Below are 22,042 nucleotides of genomic sequence, written 5' to 3'. Positions count from 1 at the left end.
GAACTACTGGAGCAGATGTGTGATGAAAAACCTTTGACTGGGGGACAAAAAGTTACTTACTGTTTACTAAACCTCCAAATGCTCAAAAACAGGATGCTTCTCAAATGCATGCTGTGTAGATGAGCGTAACTACACAGTCACTACAGGATGAGTCAGATGTTTTAAATAAGAAAGAAATGCGTGTTCCTGTAAGGATTAACCTATCTAATGCTGCTCACATCTGCTTTTATTTTATCTTTAAAAGCCTCGAAATTCTGGATTATTTTCACGACTATTAGTTGCTTCCCATTTTACAGCATGTTTGATGCTAATTCAACATTTTATAGGTTAAACAAATGCTACAAGTCTCACCTCAACCTCTTAAGCCAACAGTGTTAAACAAAGTCAGGCTCCCCAGTCTCTTTTCAGGAAAAGGTCCTCCCCTGTAGTGAGTATTTTAGATGCATTATTAGGCTTTTGTAATGCATGATGCTTAGCTCAAAAGGTCAGCTATCTGCATATTCATTAGAAAGAGTGTGAAACAAAGGGCAGCAGTAAAAGAATTTAAGAATACTAAGATTATTTAGGTTGATGTACATGAATGGGAAAGGATATTAGAGACAAAGGTAAATCTAATAAAAAAGATAGCAAGACAAGAAATTTAAAGGGGCACAATGTAGTTTTGGAGAAGAAATCCAAACTCAGATTTTTAATAGTTACAATATTAATGAGGTAGAAATACAAACTCAGAAATATTTATTGTTTCCATTAATTAATTAAACAAGCTGTTCTCAGAGGACAATAAGGTCCCCAGAACACTGTTTGAAGCTAGAAAGGTGGCAGGGTCTGCCAGATATAAACAAAGTAAAACAGTATGAAATTGTGTTGTCCTTTAAGGTCAGTTTGTTTATTCAGTCATGAAAATGAAGAGTTTGTTATTTAGACATAAATAATAATAATAATAATATTTCTCTTCTGATTCAAATTCCTTTCCCAAAACTACATACAATTCTTACGTACTGCATCTTAAAAGGTGCAATATGGTAGAATTTTGATTAAAAACATCCCAAAAAAATAATAAAAACTATCAACAGAATGTGAAGAAATAGGAGTTTTAATATTTTATCGAAGAGGTAAATGTTTGGTGTTGCAGAGATATCTACTGAAGTTAGCATGCTAACCAGCTAGCCCCACCATGTCCTTTTTCAAAATACCACTCCAAGCATTCAGTCTGGACCGCTTGCTGCACATCTAAGTGAGCTATCTATCTAACATAACCCACAGTCTGCAGCAGTTAGCGGTTACTTGGAGATATGCTGTTATGGAAAAAAATTGATATTTCTGAATTTGTATTATGACCTCATTAATATTGTAAGTATTAAAATTCAGAGTTTGATTTTCTTCTCCAAAACTACATAGCGCCCCTTTAAGTAAGGATTTTGATTCAAATGTAAAGTAACGATTAATTTCCATCAGATTTACTCTTTTAAGCCTATCATACTCTGTCAGTGTCATGTCATGCCATGCCTCCTCCTTCCCCCCTCCCTCCCTCCCTCCCTCCCTCCCTTACTGTCTTTCCTTCAATCTCGGTAACTAATCTTTACCCATACTTGACTGCAGCTCGTACAACAGCACACCTTCACCAACTTCAGCTCTCCTCTGTCAAAATGCCCGACTGCAACGAAGCCGTGCCAGCAGCGTGCCAGGTTATCAAAGAGGACGTTGACAAATGGTGAGTCCTGACATGAATTATGCTCAATTTTAGATGCTGAAAATTGTATTTATACAACTAATAAACATAAATTATCAAAATACTGGTCACTTATTGAACTCTGTGAATGACATTAACATCTCATCTTCAATTTGTGAGAGCGCCTGTGGGGTCATCATTCAGTCTAATTGGAGTTCATGTAGATTTCTTGTTCACAACAGTCAGTAAGTCCACTCATACGACTAAGTGTAATGACATTTACAGATGTCTCTTACAGTGACATAAATGTCAGGAGAAGCATAAATAGCCCTGAGGTTTAAAATGGGCTTCCACATGTATGACCTGCTGCAGAGGACCGGCACATTCCAGGCTGCTGGTTCGTGTTACACAGAAGAAGCGACAGACATGTGGTGTGTGTGTCCACGTGCAGTGGTGATTAGTGTTAGTGGAGCTGCTGTGCAGATTACTCAACCTCAGGATCATACTTCATCAAATGCAGATAAGAGCAGCTGTAGGGGGTTTAAGTTGAAATAGTTTGATATAATCCCTTTGATGCACATGTGGACTAAGTTTAGAGAGATTCCTTATGTCCTTAATACAGTTTCAGATGATGTCACTTCGACTGTGTTCACTTGTTTCACCCCCCTTGACATTTACATCATGTATGTTTGCACAATTTTAACTGAAAGCCTAGTTACATGCCAAAAAAAGAGAGTTTGTTTTTGTAAATCTTGCTTTGTGTTTCAGTGTCAGAGAGAAGGGAGCGGAGGGCTGTAGAGATCTAATGGATGCTTTCCAGGCCTGTATAAAAACCCTGTCTGAGGGATCATAATACATAAGGGAATACATCGTAACGAAATGTAAGTTCACACACATGACTACAAACTATTGTTTTTCCCTCATTCAAATCTTTCAAGGAAACAAAACATTGAACCACACTGGGGTGTTAATTTTTTTTCTTGCCATCTTGTCACATAACTTTGCTAATTTCAGTTGCAGATAACCAAGAAAGCCATCCATCTTTAGGAGATGATTACTGAAGCTTGTGGAGGATAATTTTAAACAGAATTAGATTAAAATTAAAATTAAAACTAAAAATGAAAAATAAAGATGTAGTGTAGAAAACTCAGGAAGAACAGGTGATAAAACAAATTCAATGAAATGACCCAGGTGGTTCTATTTCTTATTTTATTCTATATAATTCTTTATGAACCATAGTGTTTGTTGTAGCTCAAATATACATATGATGCTATATTGTATTGTATTTAAATCACATTTTCTGTCATACAAACTAACTTTTCCCATCTTTGATTTGTTTTTGTTATCACAGCTCCACTTTATCAAAGTCCTCCACTTTCCCAGCATTCCCTTCCTTGCTTATACTGGACCGAACCATCTGAGAAACTGAAGAGGGGGTGTTGACACTGAGCTTCTGATACTGTATTTTTCTGTTAATGTGAAGCGTTATAACTTCATTATGTACCATACTGTTATACTGTGACACTGATCTATGCACTGTAAAGAAAATGCACAAGAAACCTAAATAAAATAAATGAAATGAAATAAAGCGTGTCCATTTACCACACAGTAGATTGTGTTTGTTTGGTAATCATGCAGATTTTATCACGAGGGCTGCCACTTCAGATTATTTTAAAGGGTAACTCCACCCATTTTACTCATTATAGAGAGCCGATGTCACCGCAATTCCGGTGGACCCCATGGGTCCTCATTTTGGAAAAAAATGCGTATGGTAGTGAATGGAGAAAGGAGATCCCACTTGAATTCTGCCATGAACAACACATAAGATGTTTGACAATTTAAAATATGATTTTCCAAGTCAAGAAAGTTGCTGTTTGTTGTAATCAAAGTAAAATACCATCTAGTTTTGTGTTAAACTGCTCCGTGAACTACAACATCTTGCTTAACTCGTCACCAACACCAACATAGCCGCCAACTTGGCACAGAAAAGGTACTAAAATAGATGAAAATCACAATGAAACTGCCCATTTTGAGTTATGTGAAAGAGGAGTTCGTCAGTTCTGCGAGTTGCTAATCTAGAGGAGCAGCTCTACAAAGTTTAAATTACGGGTTTTGGTGACCGTTCAATGAGATGATATAATTATGTATCTTTACAGTCTTTATATTTCATTAATTTGCAACAAACTACAATTTTCTCAAGTAAAAAAAATATATTTTAAATTGACAAACATCATATTTGTAGTTCATGTCACATTTCATGCAGGATCAGAAAATGTTTTGTCTCTCTTCATTCACTACCATACAAAGTTTTTCCAAAACAAGGTCACATGGGGCGAACCACAAGGGGCATGACTTCGGCTCTATATTGGGTTCTCACAGGACTTGGGGGAGTACCACTGCATATGTGGAGATGGTTACGTTACCCACAATGCAATTTAGCCGCTGAGTGACATCACTAGAGCCAATTTATCAGATTACATGCAGCTTCCTCTGGAGCCACAAAAGGCTTTACTTTTTTCATTAATGCAGTCGTACTCCCAAAGACCTGTAAACACACTTTGATGTGTGACATAGGTGGAGTTACCCTTTAATTGTTGATTAATCTCTCAGTTATATTCTTGATTAATCAGTTAGTTTTTTTGGTCTATAAAACGTTGAAATGTTGAAAATGACGATCAACACAACTCAAAGACATTCAGTTTACTGTCATAGCGGAACAGATTATTAAAATAGCTGCCGATTGATTTAATAGAGAAAAAACTACTCAATTAATTAGTCTCTAGTTATTATATGAGCAATAAATGTTATGTTCTTAAAATTATTAGATGAACCGGCTGTTGGAGTCTCTTCACTGCCCGAGCATAGAATGGTTGCTCTTAATGGAATTAAGGAGAGCCTGTTAATCTTTACTTAATCCTCACATTAGTACCTGCAGTGAGCAGTCTAATGTCATTTCACCAGTCTGAGCTCCGGCAATGACTGTAGCGACTGTGGGAATGCACAAAGGTTAGACAGGAGAAGGGACCTGGAAGGAAAGTTTTTCTAGAGTTATTAGTAGAGCTGGAAGGTATTTTGGAGCCAAAGGAATCACATGGCGTATGTTACAGAATAACCTCCTGTGTAATCCAAGAGGACAGGGTAGATCCTAGTGCTGTCAGCTGACGGAGAGGTTCAGGATCAAGCTGTGGAGAGACAAAAATCCCATGAAGGAGCACAGTTAGCAGTCACATAAACAATATATACTGTATCTGTGTAACTTCATTCAGTCTGACTGAGAAGTTTTGTCCTACTTTTTTAATCCCCCAGCTCTTCTTGTTGCCTCTATTCTTTTATTTCAAATACTTCTTGTGGAAAAACCAAACAGGGCATGATATTTATCAGTATGAAGACTGATTTATGATATTCAATTTAGGTAGACTTTATTCATTTTCTCCTGCAGGATGTGTCTGATTTAGTATCAGTATTTTGATCTGAAAACACCATGTGCGTCCCATCAGACGCACAAAGACCAGAAAATGGTAGGATGAGTATCTTTTCCGTTCTATTTCTGTTCCATGGTTGGAGACAAATCCTTCTGGCTGTGTGCAAATCAACCAGCATAGGCGCAGATGAAGATGGGCTTTGGGGAATTATCCGCCCACACACAACATTTCAAACTGAGATTTTAGAGATTTTTCAAGGCACTTTACAGATGATACATTCAAATGTCCTACTTATCCACTTTTTTAAAAAAATATATAAATCTGTCATCTCTGCCTGATTCATTTCAAGCAGCATCCAATACTTTTTTTTTTTTTTTTTTTACAATTTCCTCTCAAGATGAGGAGGTGTGATGGTCATCTTTCTTTGAGGGTGAAGAAAGAAAAAACAGGTGTGTTTTGTTTCCCCATACTTTGATAATTGGCAATAAAAAGCATAAATCTGTGACATTTTCTGGGATTTTGTTGTTCCATGGTTTCATCATGGGTCAATTTGTATAGATATCAGGTAAAATGGAGCTGACAGATAATGTAGAAGGTGATGCAAAATATGTGTTTAATAATAATGTATCCAAGTCACAGGCCTTTTTTTCCACAGCAGATATCGTGGCTTGACACAGCAGGTAAAAACACAGGTGTTACTAATAACATTAAGGATGGCTCTGTACTGTTCAAGTATCTCAAGCAGGTTGCACAATACCAGGACCCTGAAACTGAAGCAGCTGAATGGAATGCAACCATGATTAATTTCATTATTTAAACCGGTTTTACCTCCTGTCACATATCATCAGTGACGACAGTCTATCAGCAAACATTACAACTAAATGGGCACAATAATGAAAATGTTAATGAAGCAGTCTGAAGATACTGTCAGCGGCTGAAAGTTTTGAGGTGCTTGTACTTTACTTGGACAGTTTAATTTTATTCTACTTCACAATTCTACATTAGCTTCATCTCAGGAGGAACGTTTCATTTTTAGCCCACTACATTAATCTGACAGCTCATTAAAGTTACTTATATTATAGAGCCCCTCCAGACATGTTTTTGAGGTGTATATGAAATACTCTACTTTAAATCATGATTTGTGTCTGATATTGTTTTTTTCCACAAAAAATTGTCTTGTTAAAATCCTTAAAATAGCAACTACTCCTTCTCCCTCAATAAAAATCCCAGAATATATGAATATGCAAATATTTTTCATTTCACAAGTGTATCTGCTGGACACAAGATGTCTCTTACTTCACTGTAAAGTCTAGTCTCAAGTTGTGTCTGAAATCAGTCACTACCCACTATCTAGTTGACTATATGAGTTTGCCATTTTGTAGCGCCGTCCGAATGTATAGTGAGAATTATTACACCCTATATACTGTTGTTGGATTAGCACTATACACCATCATGCAGTGCCCTGGAGAGGAAAAATGGCGTGTGGTGTTCGAAAAGTGTTTTTCTCATTTGACCGATGAGCTCACTATGTAGACCTCCCTAGGTAGTGAGTGAGGAGTAGTGAATGAGTGTGTGATTTTGGACACCTCAGTGTGTGTGCACTGGAGGTTTCCACATCACACTTGTGTACTCTGAATACTGGACAAGGATTGGCTTCCAAACTATTTGTGATGTCACAAATCAGGCTCATAGGTCCGCCTCTTAACTTAGATTTTCAACGAGCGCAGAGAAAATGTACACTTTCAGCAATAATAAGGAAAAAAAGTGTGTCAAAAGTGTCAAACTCTGCCCAGACATTATTTTATACGGTAAAGCCTAAACACTCAAGAAGAAAAAGAAAGAAGACAAATGTATTTTTGTCTGGAGGGGGACTTTAATACTTTGCAAAAAATACAAAATATATAGTCATCCTATAAAATATGATACATTATCTAAAGATTAAGCTGCAATGTGCTACTACAATTAAATGCCTTTCTGCAAGATGATAAAAACAATTTGTTGATATAGTATAGTAGGAGCAATTCTGCTGCTTAATGTATACTTTTATTTTTTCAATACTACATTTTGCTACAAATACTTTTGTACTTCAATTTGAGTAAAATGATTGAGTGCAGGGCCTTTAGTTTTAATGAACAGGGATGAAAGATTAGTCAGAGCCTTGAGTAAAAGTAGCGATACCACAATGTACAAGAAAAAAGAACTGGATTCAATTTTACATTAATTCAGAATGGAACTTAAAGTTAGAAAAATAAAACGCATTATGCATAATGGTCCCTTTCAGAGTATTATATTTATCAGATATCGTATCATTATTTCATTATTATTAGAACCACAATTTCATACTGTTTTACTTTGTTTATATGTGGTGGACCCTGCCACCTTTCTAGCTTCAAACAGTAATCTGGGGACCTTATTTCTCTCTGGGAACAGCTTGTTTATTCAGTTATGGAAAATATAAATATTTCGGATGAATTATTACCTAATCAATATTGTAAATATTAAAATTATGAGTTTGAATTTCTTCTCCAAAACCACATAGTGCCAGGTCCATAGCCAGGATTTTAGACATACCGAGGTCCTGCCCCCCCACCCCCATCCATCCATTGAGAACATTTTTACTACTATAAGTTTGACTATAGTATAAATCTATGCATTTCTCTGCAATTTGACAGGACCAATAATTGCTTAATAATATCTATGAAAATAAGATAAATACAAATATGGCCAATTTTGACTTAAATGTATTGAATTTTTGCAAAAAGAACTAAGTAAAATCACTGTTAAGAAACAATGAAACGCTTCATTAAACATTTATTAAGCGATTGTAAAGGTTAAAAACGTCAGTTGCAGCTCTCTAATGGCCATCCAAATAATGTTTATAAATCAACTACATAGTATTAATTAACCATTTACAAAGTATTATGAACATCAACTGCAACTTTCAATAAACAATTGCTAATAAATGGTTTATAAAGCATTTTTGGTATACATATTGTTTATCTTAACGATATGACAGATATGATAAAGTGTTACCAAATATATATATATATCAAGATATCAAAGGACATGACCTCAGTGTCCTCAATGGTAGCTACGGCCCCTCTAAGAAGCCTATTTGAGTAAATGTACCAGTTACTTTGGAGTATTTTTACATTAAGGTATTGATATTTGTAAAATATCCCAATGATATCATATCAGACTGTAAACAAAACCCCCCCTGCGGGATAACAGTGACTCTGACAGGCCCAGCATCCTCCACCATGATGTCTACAGACGTCCCTCACAGTAACAGTGAAACAGGGAGATGGGGTGTCCGCAGCGGCTCACGGGGGCCCACAGTGTGGCCGCCGCCGAGGTGAATGCAGAGATAAGCGTATTTCGGGGAAGATGATCGGGAGGAGGAGGAGGAGGAGGAGGAGGTGGAGGAGGGCGGGGGAGGAGAGGCGAGAGGAGAGAGGATGGAGAGAGAGTGGGACCCGGATGCTGATGCGAGTGAGACGAAGGAAGGAAGAGGAGAGAGAAAATATCGATTTACGGCAAGAAAACCGAAGGGAGTATCATACAGGGGGCCTTCACACTGCGTGAACTGTTATCAGAAGTGAAGAGGGGAATAAGGCAGTCGATAATAGCGCGGCTCGATCTGCGGATATCTGTGTGTTTGTTTTTTTTTGTTGTTTTTTTTTTACCTGTGTAACCGCCGGTGAGGGAGGAGGACACGCCAAAGGAGAGAGGAGAAGAAGATGCTGTGATCCGCTACTCGCAGGGATGTAGAGAGGGAGCGACGGGAGGAGAGAGCGACAGGGAGGGGGAGGACTACGCTAAAGATGGTTGTTTTGCGGGGAGATATTGCGAGAATGCGGCGGCCGTGTGATAAATCTTACCGTTTGACGATGACCGGAAACTTCAGGAGGTGTCGGTTTTTTTGACAGGCGGCGCGAGCGAGACGGCCGTCGGTCGAGGCGGTGAGGCTAAAGCTAGCCTCGCTGCTGTGTGGGAGAGCGGCGGCGAGGCTAAAATAGCATGTTGTTGCACCTGTAAAACAGGCCTGACGGAGATAATTCAACTGATTTAATTGTCAGTCCTGACATCCACTTGACGTATTTTCACGTTTCGCAGGTTTACTCAGCCGACAAATGTCATAAATCTGTGCGGCGGGCGTGAAAAAAACTTGTTTTAAAGCTATATACCGTGAACGCTACTCTGCGCTAATTTTTCTTATTAACCGTCATAGTTAACGTCACACATGTAACACAGTGCGAGTTATACGAATAAGCTAATGTACAGGAGTGAAACTCATCAGTTCGCCTACCTTGTCATGTTATATCTTTTAGGGTAGTGGTCAGTATTTAACGCATAAAGCAACCTTTTAACTTATTGACATCCCAGTTTCTCTGCTTTAAACTACAACTAGCTAGCTGTTTTTTGTTAAATATCAACGTCATACATGTTTTCAGACAATATCTAGCTGTGTTTATTAACCAGGATTAGGAGGAGGATGTTCATTTATCATCCAGATGTTGTAAATCAGCTTGTGCATTTCTCACATGTTCACCCAGTAACTCCAGAGTAGCAGTGTTATCACTGATATCAACGAGGTTCCTCTAAGTTGAGCACCATCTTGTATCACACTGTATAAGCTGTATAATATCACAGTAATTGCAATAACCACAGTGCAGCAGCAGTAGTAGTAGTAGTTGTAGTAGTAGTAGTAGTAGTAGTAGTGTATTAGCCTCCAGTCAGAGCAGTATGAGTAAGGAACTGTCTCTAAGTCAGTCAGCTCAATATGTTGGGCCCTACCGACTGGAAAAAACGCTGGGGAAGGGACAGACAGGTGAGTACAACAAACTGTTTTTGAGTATAAAATGACATCTTCAAATGTGAGTCTTTATCTCATTTTTTGCCCACTTTTAATCTCTGTCATTCAGGGCTGGTCAAGCTCGGGGTCCACTGTATTACGGGTCAGAAGGTAGCGATCAAAATTGTCAACAGAGAGAAGCTGTCTGAGTCAGTCCTGATGAAGGTACAGTATGATGCTCCTAAGTGACGATAATGATGCTAATTTTGTTCACAGCCAGGTGTGTTCTGCTGTACACAAACTGCTCCATATTCTCTATATTTATCTTCTGCGTTAGTCGATTAACTAACCTTGGCTCTGTCGCTTCAAATGTGACACTTGAGTGGCGTGTGTGTGCTCTGCTTCAGCATCTCTTTCTGTCTCTTTTTCCTCACATCTGTCTCTTCTCTCTAACCAGGTTGAGAGGGAGATTGCCATTCTGAAACTGATCGAGCATCCGCATGTGTTGAAGCTGCATGATGTTTACGAGAATAACAAATATCTGTGAGTCCCCTCTGCATTCAAAAGAGCCTCGCGATTGGGCTCAGCACAGCCTGCATGCCTTTTTTTTGTTGTTGTTGCTGAACTTGATAGTGGGACGGGTATATATATTACTCTAAAAACTATATTAAACTGCTCTTATCGCTTTAATTCTCACCTTTCCTTTATCTCCTACAATGATTCTCAGAAGTTTTTAATCGGTCTTAAAGATAAAAAAATAAAAGATACTCCCAAAAATGATTTAACACTGTTTTAAAACAGCTGGAATGGACAGGCAGGTTAGCTGAAGGTAATTTGTTTATTTTGTTTGTTGAGGCATAAAAAATCAGTCAATGAAGATCTTTCTCTATTAAAATGACTTCCCCTAAACTACATAGTGCACCTTTTAAAAGACATAAATTACAAGATTTAATCTAAATATTGTTCTCCTAGAATCCAACATCATAAATTGATGTTGTCTTTTAGTTTAAAAGCATCTGAGGTAAGATTTATTGTCATTCATAATTTATTCCTTTTGTCACTCCCCCTGTCTCCTAGAGCTGAATGTTTGAAATCACATTCTTGTCCCCATGTGTCGACAGGTACCTGGTGTTGGAGCATGTGTCGGGAGGAGAGTTGTTTGACTACCTGGTAAAGAAGGGCCGGCTGACTCCGAAAGAGGCCAGGAAGTTCTTCAGGCAGATCATCTCTGCTTTGGATTTCTGCCACAGTCATTCCATCTGGTTGGTTTCTTGCATACGCCCGTGGTTCTAAAATTGAAGGTCCGGTTATGTGTAGGGTGATCTTTTGCTTACTTAATACGCTCTTTGGAGGTCTAGAAAAAGAAACAATTCCAATGTTGTTAATACATAGCCTACTCTTTAAACAATAAAGATTCAATGCCAATTTGATGTGACAAGGCAAAATAAGTCAGAATTTCCTGAGTTCAAAACAAGAACTATCTTTAATGCAATGTTGTGTTTTAATAGTGCGAATGGAGAAATTCACAGGCTATTCCAAGTCTGACTGTAGTCTACAGGGCATTTCAAAAGTGTGAAAAACAGATCACAGACTTAGATCGTGGACGGTGGTTGTGATTAGCTACAGCGTGATATGAATTTTTGGCCAGATCACCCACCTCTAAGTTTCTTCTGCATTAGTCAGAAACATAAAAAATTTATCTTAAATAGGTCACTCCTCTTCAGTGTTGAGTTGATGTTTGCACTCACTTCTCATTCTTACATTTATTTTAGACAAGATGGACTTTTTGTGACAATTGATCAAGTAATAAATGAGTTGGAAAATACTGCTGTCACAGTTAATCTGAACAATCCATGCCGTAATTGTCACTAGAAGACAAAAAGTGTCTGTTGTGTTTGTGCAGTCACAGAGACCTGAAGCCCGAGAACCTGCTCCTGGATGAAAAGAACAACATCCGTATCGCTGACTTTGGCATGGCCTCCCTACAGGTGGGAGACAGTCTGTTAGAGACCAGCTGTGGGTGAGTACCTATGCTGTGAGTGTGTTTATAAATAGTGAGTGCATACATTAACATAAGGGTCATATTTTATTTCTTCACAATAAAGAATACAGTAGTTGCCACAGAAGCTAAATACATCACAAACAGTTATAGAGGTGCCTATATACACAGAGTACATGCTTTAGTTTTACTATTAATAATGTTTCTCCCCATTCATATAAAATTGTAAGCATATTAATGTTGCTTGTAACACGTTTCTCTATCATTTTAGATCACCACATTATGCTTGCCCTGAAGTTATACGGGTAGGTGTTCTGCTCCTCCTCAAATGTTGGTACCGTAGTAAAATTGAGCAATTGATGTTGATAAATTATTCATTTAGTGGCAAATACATAGTTGCATACATAGTTGTTTTTAAGAAGAGGTGTCTGATGCCGCTCATACAAACAAGGTTTCTCTGTGAATTGGACTGAGATCGACTAAGTGCTGTATCATAATGGATTTAAGTGTTTCTTTTGACACAGATACCTTTCAAAGGACGTTATATACTGTAGGCTTGGATAAGCCTTAAATGAGATGAAATTATTTAATCAATTCATTTGGTTCATTTCGGTTTTTAAGTAGTCAGAGGGTTATTCATGAGGATTGTGTCTTTGGCAGGGGGAGAAATATGATGGACGTAGAGCAGATGTGTGGAGCTGTGGGGTCATCCTCTTTGCTCTGCTGGTGGTAAGTCTTCTCCAGTTTTAATGATACAGTTTGGTCCCTTACCCTCTTTTGTCAAGTAATTTTATCACATCTGTTTCTCCTTCCTTCCTGTCTCCTCCTTCATCTTTTCCTCCTGCAGGGTGCCCTGCCTTTTGACCATGACAATTTACGCCAGCTCCTGGAGAAGGTGAAGAGCGGGGTGTTTCACATGCCCCACTTCATCCCCCCGGACTGCCAGTCCCTGCTCAAGGGCATGATTGAGGTCAACCCTGAAAAGAGGCTCACGGTACGAGACACCAGGTTCATACACAGGGGGATTGAATGGCTCTAAAACACCTGGAATCAATATAAGTCTCATGTGTAGGCTGTATGCAGGGATGTATTAATGAAATTTACACCTGTGTAAACTCCAAAATGATTTGGGATCATGTCTGCCTCTTTCCTTTTGAAAATACTTTCATTTTTAGATTTACCTGCTTGTCTTTGCTTTTGCTCTTTGTAGCTCGATCTGCTCTCAATCATTTTAATCATCATAGCTGACATGGATTAGAGTCAGCATGGTTAGCTGTATTCACACCAGGTTTTTATGCTATTTTGTTCTATTAAAGTACAATCGGAATGTCAGTTCTCACTACCAAGATTATATTTATAACAATTCTCCAGCATACTTAGGCCTTGTCCACAGTTGTATGGTTATTTTGTAAAAACAAAAATTTCCCTATGCATTTGGCCTCTCATTCACAAGCAAACTGCATTTTACATCACTAAAATTATTTTTATTAAATCTCCAATTTCTGTGCATTTGGGAAATGATGACGGCATCATCTCAGTTTACATTTACAAATTTACAAATACAAATTGATAAATAATTAGCTAGTAAGTTCACTACACAGGTTCGGATTGATTTCTCTGGTGTTTGATGCATCTTCTGTGTAGACTTCACTGCCGCCTACTGGCCCGGCAAGCTTGCGGAAGCGAAAATATGTGCTGGAAAAAATGCTGTATATGTGCAGGCAAGGCTTAGTAATGCATGACTTTCTGTTATTAAAAAAAAAATCTAAATAACTGCAGAATCATCACAAAGTTGGGAATTGTGATTTTACAGTATTATATAATATTCAGAATTGATGAGGTGTCATTTCTACATGTAACAATAATGTGTGGTGCGAACTGTTTACACAGCACAGCTCTGTAGCCATCTGGCTCTAAACAGACTGTAGAAACTAATTGCCCCATCTGCCCTGTCACCCCTTACAGCTAGAGGTCATCCAGAAACATGCCTGGTATCTGTGAGTATACGTTCACTTTTACATACTTGAATGAAACACTTATTTACAGTGATGTTACATCATATTTAATCATGTACATTATATCTGTGTCACTCATGCGTGTTTCATCGCGTGTGTGTGTGGCTCCCAGGGGTGGTCGTAACGAGCCATGTCCCGAGCAGCCTCCGCCCAGGCGAGTGTGTGTGAGGCGAATCCTGTCCCTGACTGAGCTGGACCCAGATGTGTTGGACAGCATGCACTCGCTGGGTTGCTTCCGAGACCGAGGCAAGCTCACGCGTGATTTGCAATGTGAAGAGTAAGTCTTTTTTTTCTTTCAACCCTGACTATGACTATGTTAAAATGGATAATTATGAGTCTATAGTGTGATATCATTTGGCATTGTATTGAAAGGTGTTTCTACTATTTTGTCTACTGTTTATACATACATAGAGGAGCATGTATACAAAACGTGCAAAAATAGCAAAAATATTAAATACATATAACACCTCACACAGCGCCAACAACAAGAGGGGGATATGGTTTCCTCTTCATCATGCCACATGAAACTCCTGTTCTGATTCAGATTGACTGGGTTAAAGCAAACAAGATGGTGGATAGACTGAAGCTGTGTCCAAATTCAGGAACTAGATACTCCAAAGAATAGTTGGCTTTCATGTCCTGCCACACAAATATCAAAGTAGTGTTGCAGTCAGGTGCTCCTTGTCAACTTTAAAGTAAAAAAAAAAAAAAAATCAGATTTATCACAACAAAGTAATATTGAGGGCTTCAACTGACCATTTTTTGCTCAAAAAAGACTGCGTTTTGTGGCTTGTTTGGAGGATCCAGCTCTTAAACATACAGCATTATGGAAAAATAGTAAGAGAAGGAGTAAGTACGTGTCTACATGTGTAAGTAGATATATATTTCAGTGGAGAGCTGTGGATAAACACATCAATTGTGTGCCCATAAATGAATGGGCTGTGTCATCAGCTTTTGACTCTAAGAAAGGGGCCTGTTAAAACCCGATCCCCCAGGTTTTTAATCACATCATTCTCTTTCCAAATGTTTTCTTTCCCTCTGTTTGTCTCAGAGAAAACCAGGAGAAGATGATCTATTACCTACTGCTGGACAGGAAAGAGCGCTACCCAAGCTATGAGGACGAGGACTTGCCTCCGCGCAATGACGTAGGTCAGTCATTAGGGGGCAGGCGGGATCCACTCAATTGAAGGAGCTGCTTTTCTCATTCTCAGTGTCTGTGAAGCAGCCGAACGGTCTGTGAGTCCGGTGCCACACACAGGTCCTCATTACCTCTGCCAGTATATTTGGGATTATTTGAGATCAATCAGTTATTGTGATCCCCACAGTTAGCAATAAAACATGAAGCAATTTGGAAGACAGACAGACAGTTTGCTTGCCCTCTTGTTGGGTTTGGCTTTGTGGGCAAGAAGCCTCTCTAGCTTTGTCTTTGAAAATAATATTAAATGGTTGAATTTTTATGGAACCACATGTAACATTTTACCAACAATAAGTCATTTGTCAATTAACTTTTGCGATGTTTAAACCAGACTTTGCAGGACATTTGCAGGATTTCTCTGTGGTACAAAACGGGAGAGGGCAGCTATTCTGTAAATGCAATTTAGCTAAGTTTATCACAGGCACAGATGGTGCAGCAAGCGAAAAATCACTTTCAACACAGTCAGACTTCAGAACTGCAAAAGAGAAAATAAATGCATAGTGACGGAGTGACAACAGGGAGCGGGACGTTGAAGATGCAGTAACATCTCTAACCAGAAGGAAGCAAGAGTTTATTAGAAAAGTGGTTTCAAAGATAGAAAAAATTAAGAAACACTTTAACAATAACCCTGCTGCCATGCTAATGAAACAAAGGATCTTTGTGAGAGTGGTCTTCTTTCCTTTCTTTGATAACTCAATGCCATTATTCCTCAGCAGACCCTCCTCGAAAGCGTGTCGACTCTCCTATGCTGACGCGCCACGGCCGCTGTCGCCCTGAGAGGAAAAGCCTGGAGGTGCTGAGTGTTACTGAACAGGGGTCTCCTACCCCGCCTCGCAGGGCCCTGGACACAGCTGCACACAGCCAGAGGTACAGTTCAGTATATTATGCCTCTTCAGAACATATACAAGAAATGCTGCATACCAAGAATGCACACAGTTTCTTGTTGGGTATACTCTTGTCTTTTGACCTCTGGTCTCTCTGTCAGGTCTCGCTCCGTCAGTGGAGCATCAACTGGTCTCTCCTCCAGCCCTCTCAGCAGTCCCAGGGTAAGGGCCTGTTGGCCTACTTTTGACAAACTATATACATAACTGATGCTGCTTCGATTACTTGCACTGTCTTTGAACATGATACAAGCATGCATTATGAAATGCTGAATTTCAAACGTTAATTTGTATTATTAAACTCCCCCCTAATCTAATCTAATCTGGTAAATTAAAAGAGGGATCTTTAGGTTAGGGTTACGGTCAGCTAAGGAATCTCTTAATAGCCAGTATGAACAGGAAGAACAATTACAGTAGGCAGAAAGTGTCTCAATGTTTATATGGGCACCTGAGTATTGTTTTAAGACAGACGTGAAAATGTATGATTAATTTGTGTACTGCAGTGTTTCCCAATGAGCAGAGTCAACATGGTTAGCATTTCCATTGCAGCTCCACATGTTGCTCATATTTAGGCCACGTGCACTCTCACGGTTCTGTGACATCAGTCCTGTAGACCGATTGTATTTATAATAAAATTTTGAACCAGTTAGAGTATTTCAATCAAAAATAAATTGGTTGAGAACCTGAAAAGCCCTCCCTTGTTGACGCATACTTGATTAAAATGGTTCCTCTCAAAACTGGTGGAAAAGCAGACTTGAACAAGAATCTTGAGCAGAATTGGTTCCAGAACCAGTGCTTATTTGATGGGAAAGAGATAAATGTGGTTCACAGCTGTGGTTATTTCTTTTTTCTTGCCGATATGACCTGACCTCTGCGATAAACTTCTTTAAGAAATTCCAACCACACTTCACAACCCCCTAAAGTATCCATTTATCAAGCTCCTCAGACATTTTTAAAACCCTTCACAGAACCAATTCTTCCAAATAAATCACTCACCCAACAGGAGGTTACTTGGCATTTTTCTTCTGTCTTCATGTCACTTCTCTTTCTCACCTTGCATGAACTTATTGTATTGACAATTGTTAAGAAATACACATATAGCATGTTAACATAGTACCATAAATTAGATGATTTGTTTTGGTTTACAGGATAGTTTGTTCATGTTCAAAACAGCATTAAAACAGTCCATGGTAAATTAATTAAGCTTAACTGCCAGTGTTACTGCACAGTTACACCTTCACTGCCACTGTCCTTTGTCACTGCATTCTTAACCCTGTCACTGCCACAACTGTCACTAAACCCTCACTCACATATGATACAAAAGAAAGCTTCAATAGTCAGCACTGCTAGTATTACATACAGCACTTTCACTACTCACAAGATGCACTCTTTCTTGTCATGAAGCATGGTATTCATTTCCATCCTTTCTCCATGTTCCATCCCCTCTCTTTCTTGTTATCCATCTCTCCCACCCCACGAACCCACTCCCCAGTCCTATCAGAGCCCCGTCTTCACTTTCAGCCAATCAGACGTCACCTCTGCCACCGCTACCCCCCCTCACAAAGGAGCCCAAACAGGGAAGCACCACCACTCCTCGCTCAGCACGGGCTCATGACAAGCCCAAAGCTCCCCCCAACCCAAAGACCCAGACCCTGCCCACCAAGGGACCCGCCGACCGACCCCACCTGCAGCCCATCAAATCCCTGCCTCTGCACAACCCATCCTCCCGCTCACCTTCCCCTTCTCCGCTGCTGTCACCCATCCCCCGTTTCTTCTTCCCCTCGTCCTCTGTCCTAAAGTCAGTGACTAAGAGCTTCTACCCAAACTCTGCCCACTCTGTGCCGCAGGTCACTCCCCAAGGCTCTCCGTTGCCCACACCCTTGGGCACCCCTGTCCACCACCCTCACCACCCTTCCTCCACCCCGCCCTCCTCTTCCTCGTCCTCGTCCTCCTCGCGGGCGGAGGGAGGGGGAGGGGTGGGCTCGCTGTCGCTGACTCCGCCCTCAAGCCCAGGAGGGGGAAGCGGCATGGCAGCCAGCAGTTCTGCCCACTGGAGGACTCGCCTCAATTCTTTCAAGAACAACCTGTTGGGCTCGCCCCGTTTCCATCGCCGTAAACTGCAAGGTGAGATTTGTTTCAACATCATGTTGGAGTTGATGTCATGTTTTTTACAGATGCACCAGAATCTGCACATCAGTTTGAGAAAATTTCTCTGCTAAAACATTATTTTCTGTTTCAGCATATTATATTACAGACTTCTAAAATGGCAACGGATTATATCTCCATTGTATTTCCTCTGGTTTCCAGCTCAAAACCTTATATTCTACACAAATTTTACTTCTAAGAGTGATTTGTCTCTTTCAGTTCCCACATCAGAAGACATGTCCAGTCTAACACCAGAGTCCAGCCCTGAGTAAGTCACACTCCTTGAGAGAAATTATTGATGAGGTCTCACTTGTTATCACAATATGAAGTAGTGTTTTTGTGCTCTCTGATGGTTCTGTTTACCTGCTAATACTGCAGGGCTCGACAGTAACAGTTGGCAGGTTGCCATTGAAAAGATTTTGAGAAATTGGCAACCAGTGTTTTGCCTTTGGTCTCCTTCAGTAGCAACCACTTTTTAACATACAAACATAAATACAGCAAATAGCAAAAAGTGCACCCCAAAATAAAATTTTTTTTTAGTATTTGTTGAATTTTGTGACATCTACATGTACTACAAGGAACTTTATACTGGTTGTGAAACAGTCTCGGTTTAATATTGATGCCTCTATATGACCTACATGAGCATCAGTGACAAGATTGGCTATTTCTATGTAGTTATTCTTAATACCTGCGGCCGGGTCGGATTCCAACTTATTTGGGTCATAAGTCATAAAATTAAAGCTGCTGTAAGTGATATATTTTTATTAAAATATTAAAAATTAAAATCTTTAATAGTTCTATATTTCAACAGTAATCACTCTTTAGAATGTTTGATCAGTAACCCATGTCTCTCCTCCCCCTGCTCAGTAAAAGAGGAAATACATTTTCGGGTATCCCTGCCCACTTTATCCAATCAGGACAGAGAACTCCAGAGAGAGGCGGTCCTGTCTGCTCGTGATTGTGCCATGAGCAGGATCCTGCTGTCCGCTGCTCTGTCTGGCGATTACCGCTGCACATTCATATGGTGACGCAGAGAGGAGGGAGGGGAGATTGCTAACAGCAAACGGACAGGAAGTTAGCCAAAACGACATCGCTTACAGCAGCTTTAAATATATTTTGTATGACAGTATGTTGAAGATGAATTAAGGAGTGTCACAGCCTGAGGAAAGATGCTGCTCTGTAGTGGTGGTACAGTTTACTTTGTTTCAAAACAACACGCTTGTCAAAAAATCTTTTCCATAGGACTTGGTGGTGCCAATACCACTTTTTAAAAGTTAGTGTTGAGCCCTGAAACTGTATAATTTTCTGTCTGGTTACCAGGCTGGCTAAGAAGTCGTGGTTTGGGAACTTCATCGGCTTGGAAAAAGAGGAGCAGATCTTTGTGGTGATCAGAGACAAACCTCTGAGTTCTGTCAAAGCTGACATTGTCCATGCCTTCCTGTCTGTGAGTATCTGATGCTGTCTGTCTTTCAAGCCTCTCGTTTCTAGAAAGCATGGCTCTCACTGTCAAAGCTACTAGCACTTCACTCTCATACTTTACGCACTTCATTTCTTTCATTATTTCTGTTTTTTCTTTATTTCAGTCTTGCTCACTCGTGGCACGTTGATGGATCACTTTGCTTTCACCAATGGCTCACTCTTTCTCTCTTCTCCTCACCCTCACCCTTTGTCTCCCTATACTCACGTTGGCCCCCTTACCTCTCCCGCCTCGTAAGTCTGTCGGTCTCTCTGCTTCTTCTCTTTCTCCCCACCACCCAGATCCCATCGCTCAGTCACAGCGTCCTCTCCCAGACCAGCTTCCGGGCCGAGTACAAATCCTCCGGCGGCCCTTCCGTCTTCCAGAAGCCTGTCAAGTTTCAGGTGGACATTGCCTTCTCCGAAGGCGAGAGGGAGCGGGACAGGGAGAGGACCGAGAGGGAGGGCAGGAGGGAGACAGGAATCTACAGCGTGACATTCACCCTCATATCAGGCAAGTGGGGTGGCCAGTAAACCCCTTTAAATAGGGACTTTTTGATGATTGTACCTACTTAAAACAAGTTCAACATTTTGGGGAATATGTATGAAAGACCATATTCACATGGTGGCCATGTTCCTCTGACATCACGTTCAGGGTGGGAGCGTGTTCCAGGTTCCAAGTCGTGTAAACGTAGAGAATCTGACAAGTTGTTATCATGTCACTGCTTCCCAATTGATCTGCAACTGAAAAGATAATAAATAGTGAAAATCTGGAGGGACATCTGGGCATATTTCCAGGTAAAACAATATAGATACCTAGCTAATAACATTTGTGTGCCCTGGTGCGTTTCCAGGTCCGAGTCGCAGGTTCAGACGAGTGGTGGAAACGATTCAAGCTCAGCTTCTCAGCTCCCATGATCAACCCATGGTGCAAGCCCTATCTGGTGAGACTGCTTTTACACACTTGAACAGTTTTTCCCCTTAACACACCTTTTTGTATAGGTGCATACAGGGGCCATCTTATTTCTCAATGAGACAATTTTCTTTTTTATTTGTGTTTCTATGACGCATTTGCAAATGAACACTTAATTGTTTCTTTTGAAATATATTCAATTTTGTGTTTTACATAACGCATTATTCATTTCCTTTTCCTAGAAACTTGTTTGACTGTTCGCAGGAAAGTATGGTGCTGTTTTCAGCAATGTCTACAGGACTGTTGAGCTTTTCAACTATATGCATATTACATTTTTTGTTCGATGCAGTTTTTTTACTTCTTTTAAAGGTGCAATATGTAAGAATTGGCCACCTGTCGAATTCATACTCAACATATATGGGCCGGCGTATCACCAGGGTAACCGATAACGGCTGCTAACTTTAGCTGCCGTTGGCTAGCTGGCTGGGATAGCTGTTCATCTAGTAGTCCCGACTGGGAGCTCAGGTATAGTTGGTGTTTACATTGATAGCACAGGAGCTTTGGACTGGAATGGGCTAGGGCTATCTGGTCGACATGCTAACTTCAGTAGATATCTCTGCAATACAATTCATAGACATTATAACATCAAAACTGTTATTTCTTCACAGTCTGTTATATGAGTTTTGTTAATTTTTAAATGTTTCCAACTAAAAGGCTTACATAGTGCACCTTTAAGAAGTGGTTTGTGTCGCATGAACAGATCATTTAATGTCACCTAACGACGTGGTTGTTTTTATGTTCAACAGTACTCTGTTTTTTTGTTTTGCTAAGAATTCCCTTTAAAGGTCATAAGCTCTCATCACCTACAGTGGTCAAGGCCAAGGGGGAACGGTAGTTGCCATTTGAAAACCTGACTTATAAGAATATAAAAGAGGATAGTGCTGATTTTCAGGGCCACATTAATTTCCGGCCCTGACCCACAGAATGTTTACATGTAAAGTGACTTTCCTGTCCTCCTCTACTGATCCCTTCCCAGATGAGAAGAACGGACGGCCCCACGGGACCCCCACCCGCCAAAACTCGAGGCGCTCCGAGGGTGGGGGCGACAGGTGTGAGTGGGGTGACCGAGCAGATGGCGGAGGCATAGGAGGCAGCGGGGGAGTTCTGCAGCGCAGAGGCTCGGCAAAAGAGAGAACCCGACTGCTATCCTCCAACGGAACCCAATCCCAACCGTAGGATAGAGAGCTAGACCGCGCAGCAGGATGCCTGAACCACACCGGAAAGAAGACAGTATAACTTCATCTCCAAGTATCCCTGCAAGCCATGAGCTACTCCTATTCTTCCTTGACTAAGTTATTGAAGGTGCTTGACCATAGCAAGGATTGAGCCTTCCCCCCCCATCATGCTTTTATTTTTTCCAACTCAACGTTCTTTTTAACGTTTGGATCACTCAGATTCCTTCCCTTAAATGAGAAAGAAGTGTTAAGGAATCACCCTTTAATGAAAAAAATTATAATAATATGTGAATGAGCAGTTTGGTATCCATCATAGAT

General features: G+C 40.2%; 1 protein-coding gene across 1 annotated transcript; it reads left to right on the top strand.

Moving 5' to 3' along the window:
* Positions 1–9,837: 9,837 nt before the first annotated feature.
* LOC141015770 (serine/threonine-protein kinase BRSK2-like) lies at positions 9,838–21,725 on the top strand. The gene is given in 20 exon segments (XM_073489950.1): positions 9,838–9,922; positions 10,017–10,111; positions 10,344–10,429; positions 11,008–11,148; positions 11,790–11,906; positions 12,157–12,190; positions 12,546–12,614; positions 12,733–12,879; positions 13,851–13,882; positions 14,013–14,177; positions 14,952–15,049; positions 15,809–15,962; positions 16,081–16,141; positions 17,469–17,528; positions 17,530–18,100; positions 18,341–18,389; positions 19,442–19,565; positions 19,880–20,090; positions 20,431–20,520; positions 21,490–21,725. Coding segments are annotated over 20 exon segments (2,625 nt in total).
* Positions 21,726–22,042: the final 317 nt, after the last annotated feature.

The sequence above is a fragment of the Pagrus major genome, chromosome 20, assembly GCF_040436345.1.
Source record: "Pagrus major chromosome 20, Pma_NU_1.0".
NCBI lineage: Eukaryota > Metazoa > Chordata > Actinopteri > Spariformes > Sparidae > Pagrus > Pagrus major.
This window is presented reverse-complemented; position numbering and strand designations above follow the sequence as displayed.